The sequence below is a fragment of the Aptenodytes patagonicus genome, chromosome 2 (genome assembly GCF_965638725.1).
Source record: "Aptenodytes patagonicus chromosome 2, bAptPat1.pri.cur, whole genome shotgun sequence".
In the NCBI taxonomy this organism is placed as follows: Eukaryota; Metazoa; Chordata; class Aves; order Sphenisciformes; family Spheniscidae; genus Aptenodytes; species Aptenodytes patagonicus.
The window spans coordinates 101,204,313-101,216,639 of NC_134950.1; the positions used below are offsets into that span (position 1 = coordinate 101,204,313).

Consider the following 12,327-nt stretch of genomic DNA (forward strand, 5'->3'; position numbering starts at 1 on the left):
GGAGTCAATATGTGTCCATGTAGTCTCTAATATGCCTTCTTCCTTGTATTGCAATGTTTTGTTCTGTTTTGAGAACAGTCTCTGATTTCATCATTTCCGTCATTGTGTTTTAGCAGCTCCATTAATGTGCCCTTCTTGGAGTGTCCCTTCTTTAAGTTTTGTTTTGGTTGTGGTTTGTTTTTTTTTTATCTAGAATGTATTCTTTGTTGCCATTGGGAACCTGTATCTTGGAGCCATAGTAGCAGAGGCTGTGGAGAGCATCTGGTTTTTCCCTGTAGTGTCCCCATGGATTCGGGGGGGGACAAAACTTGTCCTGTTTTGCCCCTGTTCCCTCCCTAGACAATGCCACCACAATGCTATAGCGTTCCCTACCCCACCAAAGTGGTAATAGAAGTCATTTTATGCTGTTAAGACTTTAGCTCAAAATGGTCAAAACCCATAGAAAGTATTTCTGGTATCAAGAATGCTGGGCCGGTTGTGGCCAACTTGTTAACTACACATGAATGCTTGCAAAGTGGAACAGTTGGATTTCTTGAAACATTGAGAGGGAGAAGCTTTTCCAGGGCTTCTAAGGAAAGAATATCCCTTCCGAAGGAATAAGGGAATGCTTATGTACAGCTGAAAAGGATTAAATCAGGTTGTGTGATCTACAGAAAGAGCAATTCAGGGTTATTAGCCATTTCTGTGTACAAAGAAATGAGCTCCCCTTTCCCCTGCTCAGCTGTGTCTTCTGTCTACTTCTGTGTATCCTGTGAGGTATCTAGATTTTGACCCATTTACCTGCAAGCAATCTTTTGCAGGAGAAGAAAAAAAAAAAACAACACAACAGTGGGCTGTATTGTGCTCAGGCAGTAATTTGTGTGCTTCTGCCAGCTTGAGTGATGTGGCTCACACTACCTCTACTTTGTAAAGAGAACACTGCTGAAAGGAAGCCAGTATTGTGTAGTCTAGTGATAAATCCTTTAACTTTTACTTCTGACTGCCTGGCAGATATTCTAGCAAGAGAACTGGTAGTTGTGACCCAGCATTTCCTTCTATCCCTGTATGCAGAGGAGTGCTGCTGTTACAGGCTGGGAGGTGCATTCTGGGGAACGTGACAGCGCAGAATGGCAAATTGCAGTACTTTCTGCAGCAATGTTCTTCTTCCTCAGTGTGCTGTGGTTGTTGCTACTTGGCTTGACTATTATGAACAGCTCTCTTAACAGGGAGTGGAGACCTGCCTTAGCATGTCTTTTCTCAAATTGTCAACCACCTATTTTGCTGTAGAGCTTTGAGGTTTCTTCTTTGAGTTCCTGGAAATCGGTGGTGGTCAAGACTGGGGGAGTGATTGGGCTCACCCTAGAAGCAGCCTGAATATCTATATATTAGGATGTTTCTCAGTCACTGGGTCACTCAGGATTACATATCTCTGTGTCAGGATTACATATCTCTGTGTCACATCTGGAGAATATATTTGGAGCTTATAGCTCATTTCCATCTTGCTCCTGTCGGTGTGTCCTTTATTTCTTCCTAACCCTTGCTGTCCTGGACAGCTGGGACTCCAAAGGGCATAGAGGCTGAGGACATCCATCATCTTGGTGGTCAGAATAGCAGGAGGTTTTGGTTCTCACTCTGCCATGCCAACTTGACTAGCATATACGGGTTGACTGCAAAAGAGTAAAGTGTGGAAGAGAGTTGTGTTGTGTGTGTGTGTGTGGTTTGTTGTTGGCTGGAGTTTTTTTTTTTGGGGGGGGGGGGGGGGGGGGTGTTTGTTTTCATTTTTGTTTTTTAGGAGCAAGATGCCAGTCAGTTTGAAATTGGCCATATGCTCAGTAGCAGTGCACTGCGGTGATGCTGCTGGAGATTCTGATAGTTGGCAGAAGAAAAGTTGTGCTCATACTAGTTTTGTGTTGGCAGACTTATGGCAAGCAGGTACAAATGTCTCTATGTGACTGTCATGCTTTTCCTTGGTAGAAAAATCTCGTAATTTAGATGCAGTGTAGGTGGAAATAATTTCATATGACAGTCTCCACAAAACTAAGTGAAATTTGATTTATTTGTGAAATAAGCTGAAACAAAATTAACTATAATAGACTGGAATTAACACATTATGTGTTCAAACAAGTTGTTCTCTGGTTTTGGTATTGGAAACGTCTGATGGTTTTGTGTTTTGATTTATAGGTTGAAGACTTTGGGTGACAAATCAAGAGAAGCAAAAAAAAGCAGGCAGAGGTACTTCTGAATATCTTAATGTATAGCATTGATCTAGAATGTTCTTGTTAAAGAAAAATTTGAAAGTGGCTCATATATATGAGCCAGTTACAAACACATTTGCATATAATTTTACATAATATTATTTTGATAACAGAAAAGCTTAACCCTAATATTGAGGAAATACTTTGCTTAATAGAATCTTGATTGACAGGCCTAAATAATTTCTGATAGCCATCAATCAATTTATAAATGACTATTTAAATTATGTGAATATTCTATGTTATTGTAGTACTTTATAAAAGATTCAGGTTGCAGTACACTGAAATGTAATTGTTTACAATCTCTGTGAATCTCATGTACTAAAATTGTAATTCAGTTTTTTTAGTGCAAGAACAGAAATATGAGCCTTTTTATTGTGGAAAATATATGTATAATGGAGTACTTCAATTATCTGTTTTCATCTCTATTGCAAGAAGATAGAAGAATTGTGGTGGGTTTTTTATCCCCTGCATTTTAGTATATTGTTCATTCTTTCAACCTGTGTAAACTGTAGGGAAAGACTACTTAATGTCTGTAAATGACATCTGTGAATGTTGCTTCTTCAAATAAGCTCAGATGTGTTTTAGTGTAAAGCATGTTCTTACTAAAACACAGTGTGTAGACACAAATTAGTTTTAAAACAAGCCCTGAAAAAAAAATAAAGCATCTGAAATAAACTGTATTAAGTTCTGAAGCTTGATGTTTTGGATGTAAAGGTTTGTTGTGGTTTAACCCCAGCCGGCAACTAAGCACCACACAGCCACTTGCTCACTCCCCTCTCAGTGGGATGGGGGAAAGAATCAGAAGGGTAAAAGTGAGAAAACTCGTGGGTTGAGATAAGAACAGTTTAACAGGTCAATGTAAAGCAAAAGCTGCGCACGCAAGCAAAGCAAAACAAGGAATTCATTCACTACTTCCCATCAGCAGGCAGGTGTTCAGCCATCTCCAGGACATCAGGGCTCCATCATGTAACGGTTACTTGGGAAGACAAACGTCATAACTATGAACATCCCACCCTTCCTCCTTCTTCCCCCAGCTCTATATGCTGAGCATGACATCGTATGGTGTGGAATATCCCTTTGGTCAGTTGGGGTCAGCTGTCCCAGCCGTGTCCCCTCCCAGCTTCTTGTGCACCCCCAGCCTACTCGCTGGTAGGGTGGTGTGAGAAGCAGAAAAGGCCTTGACGCTGTGTAAGCACTGCTCAGCAGTAACTAAAACATCCCTCTATTATCAGCACTGTTTTCAGCACAAATCCAAAACATAGCCCCATACTAGCTACTGTGAAGAAAATTAACTCCACCCCAGCCAAAACCAGCACAAGGTCTTTTAACAGAAGACTGGTTGTATTGACAAGACACAGAAACTAAACTAAGAATGGGTGAAGGTCTGAATAAAACTATTTTAGGCAACTGCCTTCTTTGTACATTTCCAGTCTATAATATTTTGGTTCATCTGGTATACTGTAAATATCCATCACTTTTTGAGAAAAGCACTGGGTGAACCAACTGGTTTATCACAAACAGGGGAATGCCAGGGTGACTTCTGCTTTGCTGATAAAGTTCTGGGACAAATACAGCTTAGCTTGATTGTAAGGATGGTGAAAGCTTGTGGGTCAGGATCAGAGGAGAGGCCAGTAAGGGTGATGTTGCAATGGGAGTTTGTCACTGACCATCTGATCAGGGAGTGAATGATGTCTTCTATAAACAACTTCAGGAATTCTCTGTATCATTAAACCCCCATTCTTGTGCGGGCCTTTAACTTCCTTGACATCTGCTGAAAGGACAGCACAGCGGGATGCAGTCAAGAAGAGTTCTGGAGGGTGTCAGGGATAACTTCTTGATACCCTCTTCATAACTTCTTTGGCATGCAGGAGTAGCCTTAGGAAAGTCGGAGCTCACCTAGAATTGACACTTACAAGTGATGTCAAGGACAAGAAGAAGAGCTTCTAGCCCTGCATTGGTAATAAAAGGCTGAACAAAGAAAATGTGGGATTGTTGATAAATGGGGTGGATGATTTAGTGACAGCAAATGTAGATGTTGTTGAGGTACTCAATGCCTTTGTTGCTTCAGTCCTCACAAACAAGGTCTCCCAGTCCTCTGTGCTTAATGAAAGGAAGAGTCTGACCAGTAGTGGATGAAGATCAGTTTGGGGAACTCAACCCACAAAAGCCCATAGGACCATATGGGCCAAGAGATACTTCATGAAATTCAAGAGGTACAAATCCAGTCTTTCCCTGGGCAGAAAGTATCCCCTGCAACAATACAGACTGGGGCTGACTGACTAGCTGGGAAGCAGCTTTGCTGGAAAGACCCTGGTGGTCTTGGGAGGCAGGAAGCTGAATGTGAGCCAGCAACATGCCTGGCAGCAAGGAAAGCCAACAGCTTCCTGGGCTGTATGAACAGGACCACAGGTGGTGGGATTGAGGGAGGTGATTATCCCCCGCACTCAGCACTCCTTAGACCACACCTAGCTACTGTTTTGGGCCCCCGATGTAAGAAAGACATTGATAACCTGGAGCAAGTTTAGTGGAGGGCCACCAAGATGGTTGTGGTTGGAACTCTCTGTATATGAGGAAAGGCTTGAGACCGGGGCTTGTTCAGCCTGGAGAATAGATGGCTTTGGGGAGACCTAACAGCAGCCCATCATTACCTATGAGGACGTTATCAAGGAAGTGGAGCCAGACTCTTGACACTGGTACGTGGTGGGAACACGAAAGGTGATAGGCATAAGTTGAAACAAGAGATGTGCAGACAGGAAAAGGCTATAAGGAAAAGCTTTTTCTTCCATGAGGACAATCAAGCAGTGGAACGGGTTGCTCACAGAGCCTGTGAAGTTTCCGTTCTCCGAGGTTTTCAAGTTGCAACTGGATAGAGTCCTGAGCAAGCTGGTCTGATCCCATAGCTGGTCCTGCTTTGAACAGGAGGTTGCACTAGAGACTGCCTGAGGTCCCTTCCCATCTCACTGATTCTATCATTTTTCCCTTGGTTTAAGGAAAAAAATGTTTCATTTATGGTATTTGTTTTTTTCCATTCAAATTGTTTGGATGACGGTGCAAATAAGTCTATTCTGGTAATCTTCCAAGAGATGAATCTTGGATGACATCAAGATCTTCACATAATACATCCTTAAAAGTGCTGCATTGTTAATTTTCTTCAACTTACGATAAGTTGCCTTTATATTTGAAGCTGTTATTAATGAAAATGTATGTATACTATAGGAGATCATTAGAGCATTAAACTGGCAAAGATTCTTTAGCTTAGTATTTATTTTTAATGTAGAATGCATTAAGTGCACTATCTTTATTGAGGGACATAAAGAACTTGTGTAGTAGTCTTATTTTCAGAATGTTTCTCTCCACTGTTTTAAGGTAAAACAATGTTCATCCTGCGTGTTTGTTAACTGTACTAAGAAATTATCTCATAAAAGTTGTTTTTAATGGACATAGTCAAAAAGAGGTAAGAATGGGCTACCATAAAATAACAAGGGGGAAAAAACCAACCCTAGCTGTGGAATATTCTTGTAAGATATACTGTGTAATGCATTTTAAACCAGAATTGACAAAATGTTTGTGAAAGTGAACCGTAGGGAATGTTTCTGTGGTCAGCATATCTGTCAAACGCAGATGAGTGTGCACACATATTTTATAACAGCTTTCTATTCATTACCAACATTTGTATATTTACAATTTGTTTTATAGAACTGTTCAGTGTTTGCCAGAGTTTTCTGCTGGACTGGAATTACTGAGCAGGTATGACCTTCCATTTCTTTGTTAGTGTCTGCTTCCTATAATTTCAGAAATAACTTTATTAGGTTAAGAAAAGGAGAAGAAAATGAAGGTGTTACTAATAGGTTTTTTGGATGTTCTGCAGTGAGTGGAGTGGGGGATGGTTACCAAATGATAAATATGTTTAAAGCTTGCCCAATCTTTAAGTGCTATCATGCTAATGAAACAGAAGTTCTGAAGGAGAGGCAACATTTGAAAGATGACTTTAGTTCAGAATCTAATGCACAGGGGTGAAGGAGAACAGCACTGAGGCCCAGCCTGTAGTTTTAATTTGACTTTTACATATTTGATATGGTTTCATTCAGTTATAATAGAGACAGTATACCTGTCATTGCCATGAAAAGAAAGTGTATTCCATGTGTATTTAATCACATTTTTTCTGAGTAACAGAAGCTATCTGCATTATAAATTTCCTTTGTATTTTTATCTTTTTTTTTTTTTAAATCTATTCCTTTTTTGGGGGGGGGGGGGTGATTACAATCTTGTTAATTTTTTTTATTTTCTTAATGAAATTAGGTTCCAAGAAGTGCTTAAGGCTTTTATGTGTAGTCTTATAAATATTGCTGGGTCCATTTAGCTCTTAATGTAAGCTAGCGATTTAAAAAACATTAATCACTTTTTCTTTGAAAGAAATTCTTTCTTACTGTATATTTCTTTCTGATATTTACTGTTCTACCAAGACAACCTCACAGCTTTTTAAACTGTTATTTCTGGTAGTCCCTGTAAATATAAGCACAGTGGTATCCATGAAATCTTCTTTTGTAAGGGGAACACAGGAAAAGCAGTCATTTATCTTTGTTCTCTTCAGATATGAAGATGCTTGGGCTGCCCTTCACAAAGGAGCCAAAGATTGTGCAAAAGCTGGAGAGGTAAGAAAAAATAACAATGCCACACTTGTTTCTTTTAAAATGTGTAAATAATTTTAAACTAAAATTTTTAGTACCAGTGTACTGGGTTGACCCTGGCCACTAGGTAAGCATTCACACAGCCTTGTTCACTCCCCCACCAGTGGGACATAGGAGAGAGCAGGAAGAACAAAAATGAGAAAACTCATGATTCAAGATAAAGACAGTTTAATAATTGAAGGACAGAGGAAAAACGAGTGGTACAAAAGCAGTCACTCACAACCTCCCATAAGCAGACCGATGCCCAGCCAGTCTCAGAGCAATGGTTACCTTGGAAGACCAAACCCTTAGTTTTTATTGTTGAGCATGATATATAGTATGAAATATCCCTTTGGCCAATGGTCAACTGTCCTGGCTGTGTCCCCTCCCAACTTCTTGCACACCCAGCCTACTCACTGCAGGAGGAGCGGGGATGAGTGGGAAAGAGAGAAAGCCTTGACAATGTACAAGCATTGTTCAGCAATATCCAAAACATTGGTGTGTTAACAACACTGTTTTGATCAGAAATCCAAGACACAGCACTATATGGGCTGCTATGAAGAAAGTTAACTCTATCCCAACTGGATCCAGTACAAACAGTATAATGAAAAAGTAATGCTCCGTATTGCTACTTGGGAAAAATGCCAAGTTGCATTGTTTTTTACTGTGGTTTTAAGATGGTGTTTGACAGGCAGCTGACGAAATGGATCAGAATGTCCAGTTCCTCTTGTTTCTCACAGCTCTTCCAGATTTGATGGTACTCAGCCTACAATTAATATTCTTAAAGTATTAAATATAGATATTGCGAAAATAGAAATTCTCTGTGATCATGTTTCTCATGAGGTATCATCTAACAAGAATTATCTGAAGTTCATTCTCCTGTTTACTTTCTGATACTTCAATTACTTTAACAAACATCGAGTGTGAGAATTTCCTAGTGCTTTTAAAGTACTTTTCAACTGATACATTGACACCCAGAATTTCTTGTCTTCTTTCCTTTGTTCAGATAGTTGCAATCACTACTTGCACTTAAGCAAAAAATATTAATTATACCAGCTTACTGTTTTTCTGTGGGATGTGTTAGGTGAGAGAAGATATTGAGAAGTACAACTTTGTCAGAGTGTGACAAGAAGGGATGGTAAAAATAAGACATATCCAGAAGTTCAGGTGGTCACTCTTCACCATTATTTGAAAGATTTTAAGTTAGCTGGGAATATTACTTTGAGACTGCTTAAGACATTTTAACATTGCCAATAAATGGCAATGTAAACAATAAACAATAATGCAAACAGTGTAATGTAAACAATAATGTAATGCAAACATTAAATAATGTGATGCAATGTAAACAATTGCAAAAATGATGTTGCATGTTACTGCTGTAGCTCTTTAAAAGCACTGGGAGGGGCTGGGAAAGTATAGAATATATTTGGAGTTGAGGCGTGTTGGTGGTTAGTATCAATCAGGGTAGGGCTGTTGCCTGACACCGCTGCCCTCTCCTACTGGACAGGAAACGCCAAGATTTGACTTGTCTGGCTGAAAAGGTTGAGGAAGTGTCTGTGCTTTCTCCTGATTTTGTTCAGTTTTCCTGTCCTGGAAGTGAAGTGACGAGTTGTGTGGTTTATTTCTGGAATGAAGGGAAAGAAAACTTCCAGTAAGTGCTGCCAATGCATTGCTCTGCTGTTTTGGAGGTCTGCACCAGACTTTGCATTTCAAACCCTGTTTAAGGGGCAGAGAGTGTAAGCTGGGTGGCCATGGTGCAGAGCAGGACTGAGCTGTGGGGTTCTCTGTCCTGGCTGAAACCTTCACTTTGGCCAGCTGCATCCTCCCTGACTCCTCTGGTTTCCTTAGGAGTCTTCTCTTTATCTTTTTCCAATGGATAAAAACCTCACTGCTTGATGTATTTTGAAGAGGTGTATTTAGGGTAAGAAAGATATTATCTTATGTTCTTCTTTCTCTTGCCTAATAGTATGGCCCACCTTTTCCATGCGTTCCAGTGAAAACCTTCAGTTTAATTAGAGATGAAGTTCTCTCTGCCAGCTTTGTGTGTTTTACTGCTCATGATGATTTTCTTTAGAACATCTCTTAAATTACTTGCTTACAGTTTTTTAATGCTTGCAATAGTTTGCTTTAAAAATTGTAGTTCTGAAAACAATGTGAGGTTTCATATAAATAAAACCAATGTAACCTTAATCTCACGTATTATGGCTGCTTGGGAAAATGAGAATGAAAAGCTTTCAAAAAGACTTCGAAATTTTCCATGAAGTTCAGATGTTTACTTATGGGAGCATCCAAAATATGTATTGCTTGTGGGTTTTTTGTTTGTTTCTTTTTTATAAAAGTAGAAAATACAGGGTTCAATAAAATAAGAATTGGTTAAGCACGCAAGATTGACTGTACTATATCAGACCTAAAGGTCCACTTGTCCAGTATCCTATTTCTGGTACTGGCCAATAGCAGATAAATAAGACAGCACGAGTACTTTATAAATGTTGAATAGAAAAAGGAACATGAAAATTTCAAGCTTTAATTTCTGCCTACAGTCTTGCCATGTTAAATTATAGATGCTAACTACCAGTTCCATCTACAAAATTGTCCTAAAAATACTGCTTTTAGATGATTGTAATTTTAGCTGCATTTAATTCTCTCTGGGCTGAAATGTTTTTCTGGTGTTTGCCGCCATGTCATGATAGTTTGGGGTTTTGTTTTTTTGTTTTTGTTTTGTTTTTTCTTTACTGTTTAACGGATATAAATCCCATATCTCATTCTCAAAAATAGACTTGGCTTTATTTAAATAAGGATGTTGGTCTTCTGAAATGTTTCATTACTCGCTGGGCTTTGGAATAAGTTTTCAAACCTTATCTGGTAAAACAGGATGGCTTTTTGACAGGGGTAGATAGTTGGAGGAATTTGGTAACGGGAGAAGTTGTTGTTCTAAAAGAATCTGTCTGAAGTGGGTAGAACTGTTAATCTTTGAGAACTTCCTTTGCCCATTGCTCAGACTTTTTCAGTTTCTGCCACTAAATTCTACAAAAGCTGGGGAGTTCAGAATGCAGATACAGCCATGGGCTGCAGTTGTGTACAAGAGGAAGAATGGGTAATGGAACTAAGAACAGGGAAATTATGATTGAATCATCTCAAGTATTATATGTAAGGGAAACGTTTGTTACCTAAGATCTCTTGATCTTTCTGTTTTTCATAGAATCTGACCTAAATAAATAAAACTTTTAAACAGTGTAACCTCTTCTCATTATACTATTGTATAATAAAAGTTAGGAAGACTCAAACAACAAAAATTGAACTTACATAGCAGTGTGTTCATAAAGACTTGCAACTACTGCAGTTTATCACAAGAATAGAAGAGCAGGACTGTTAGAAAGGCAACTTTTTTTAAAATGTCATTCCTTTTATTTAATTTTCTAGAGTATTTTGAATGTGCAGAATTTTCAGTTTTGTTGTTAAGATTAAATCACTGAGTAGCAACATTATACTAAGTTATTGATCTAAATAAGCCTTACATTGTAGCACTGCAATGTTGTTATTGCGTACCAGTACAACGCTGCTGTCAAAATTCCAGATGCATGTTCTTTACAGTTAATAAAATCCATAAAATAGTTCCTGCATTGATAAGTATATTGAGAAATAACTTTTTATCTTATTTTGATATAAATATTTCATACTACAGGGGCTTTCTTAAGCATGTTGTATATTTACTTGAGAAGTACACAAATGGCAGTGCTATAGCGTTGCTGTGCTGACCTTATGCTTGCAGATGCATGAATTCTAAAAATTAGTCAAGATGCTCATAAACAGGTACATCAATTTGCAAGTAAAGTAAAGAACCTGTTTGTTTCAGCTGGTGGATAGTGAAGTTGTGATGCTTTCTGCACATTGGGAGAAGAAAAGGAACAGTCTGGTGGAACTACAGGATCAGCTGCAACAAATACCTGGGTTTTTAGCAGATCTGGAATGCCTCACGGCAAGCCTAGGTAAGGTTTTACAGACATAACAAGCATTCAAGTCAGTACAGAGGATTAGACTGAAGTTCAGCTGTTGTGAACTTTGCAATTATGAAATTTAATTTTGCTTCCCAAACACATCCTTTCTATTATAAAACAGTAGTTCTTAAACAAACTGGTTTTGTAAAAGAGCAAAATTAGTAGTGGTTGCTCTCCCAGCAGTTAAAATACTGTATGTGTCATTATTTGGGGAAAAAAAATTGTGTGACCACTGCATATCTTGGTGTGAACAGTTGACAATGATTATTCTTGAAGTCTTTTTAAATTCTTAAAGATTTGTAAGTAATGTGAACACTCATATGTAGTTGCTTCTCTTTGATTAAGTCTATATAATTTTATATAATAATTTGTTTTAAATCATCGTTTCATTTGGGGGAGCAAGAAATTTACCTGGCTTGGGACACTTTCAAGGCAGAAACTTTGTGTTGAGAGTAGTTGTTGGTTCCAAAGCTAGCTTCCATAGTTTAAATTAGTGTACAGGGTTTAGCTATTCTGAAGTGATACCCAGCTGGGTGAAGCTAGCAGTGCTGCATATTAAGGTTACCAAATAACTCGTGTTTGTTAGATGGGTTCCAATTTTTATAACTTTACCAAATGTTAACCTGTTCGTTTAATTTAAAAGATGAAGGCTTTAGTGGACTACTTCTGGAAACCTCTCATACAACACAGTTGATCCACTGTTGAAAATGAAATTAGGAAAAAATGATCTGGCCTTTTAGTCTCTGAAACGCTCTAGTGTTACTGAGCCTTGAACTGGGGATGCAGCATCTGACAAGTAGCAAGCCTTTCTGTCAACAATAGGCCTCTTGCTGCCTCCATGAAAATCTGTTCAAGTTACATCAAATCAAAGTTTTGAAAAAATGCTGTCTGTGCATGGATTTTAGTAGCTAAGTTCCCCAGGGACTCTGCCTGCGCTATTCTTATACCAGCTGGGAAGCATGCAGAAATTCTTCATGTAATTGCAGCTCTTGTTTTTTGTGGGGCGGGCTGGATTTGTGTGCTGGCATCTGATGTGAAGAGAAGGAGGGTTCTTTTCTGTGTTCAAAGGCTAATTTCTCATTCTTCTATGGTCAGTGGATATGCACAAATAGGCTTTTGTTCCTAGGTAGGCTGGTAATAACTTTGCTATTTCTTTCTGAACCAAGGAATATATTTCATTTTTTATTACAATTTTCTTATACCACTTTATTTATTTAGTCTTTATCACGTGTGGTAACCATTTAATGTTGGCTCTTTGAAAAGCTCAGTTATTTTCTAAGGAAATATCAATTCAAATAATGATTTATTTAAATACTGATTTTAATATCATCATGCACAAAATGATGCAGTCCACTGGTAGACCAAAGATAAACAATATAATAAAAACCTAATGGAATTGTCTTTATAATTCACAACTGCAAATGCTATAAA

At 38.5% G+C, this 12,327-nt stretch overlaps 1 protein-coding gene across 2 annotated transcripts in view; it reads left to right on the forward strand.

Annotated features, from left to right (window-relative positions):
• DTNBP1 (dystrobrevin binding protein 1) overlaps nt 1–12,327 on the forward strand; it is a 70,889-nt gene that overhangs the window by 1,382 nt on the left and 57,180 nt on the right. For both annotated transcript variants that reach the window (XM_076330595.1, XM_076330596.1), the window contains exons 2-5: nt 2,161–2,211; nt 5,931–5,981; nt 6,826–6,886; nt 10,755–10,887. In XM_076330595.1, the coding sequence (XP_076186710.1) occupies nt 2,161–2,211; nt 5,931–5,981; nt 6,826–6,886; nt 10,755–10,887 (296 nt within the window). The remainder of the gene's footprint in view (nt 1–2,160; nt 2,212–5,930; nt 5,982–6,825; nt 6,887–10,754; nt 10,888–12,327) is intronic.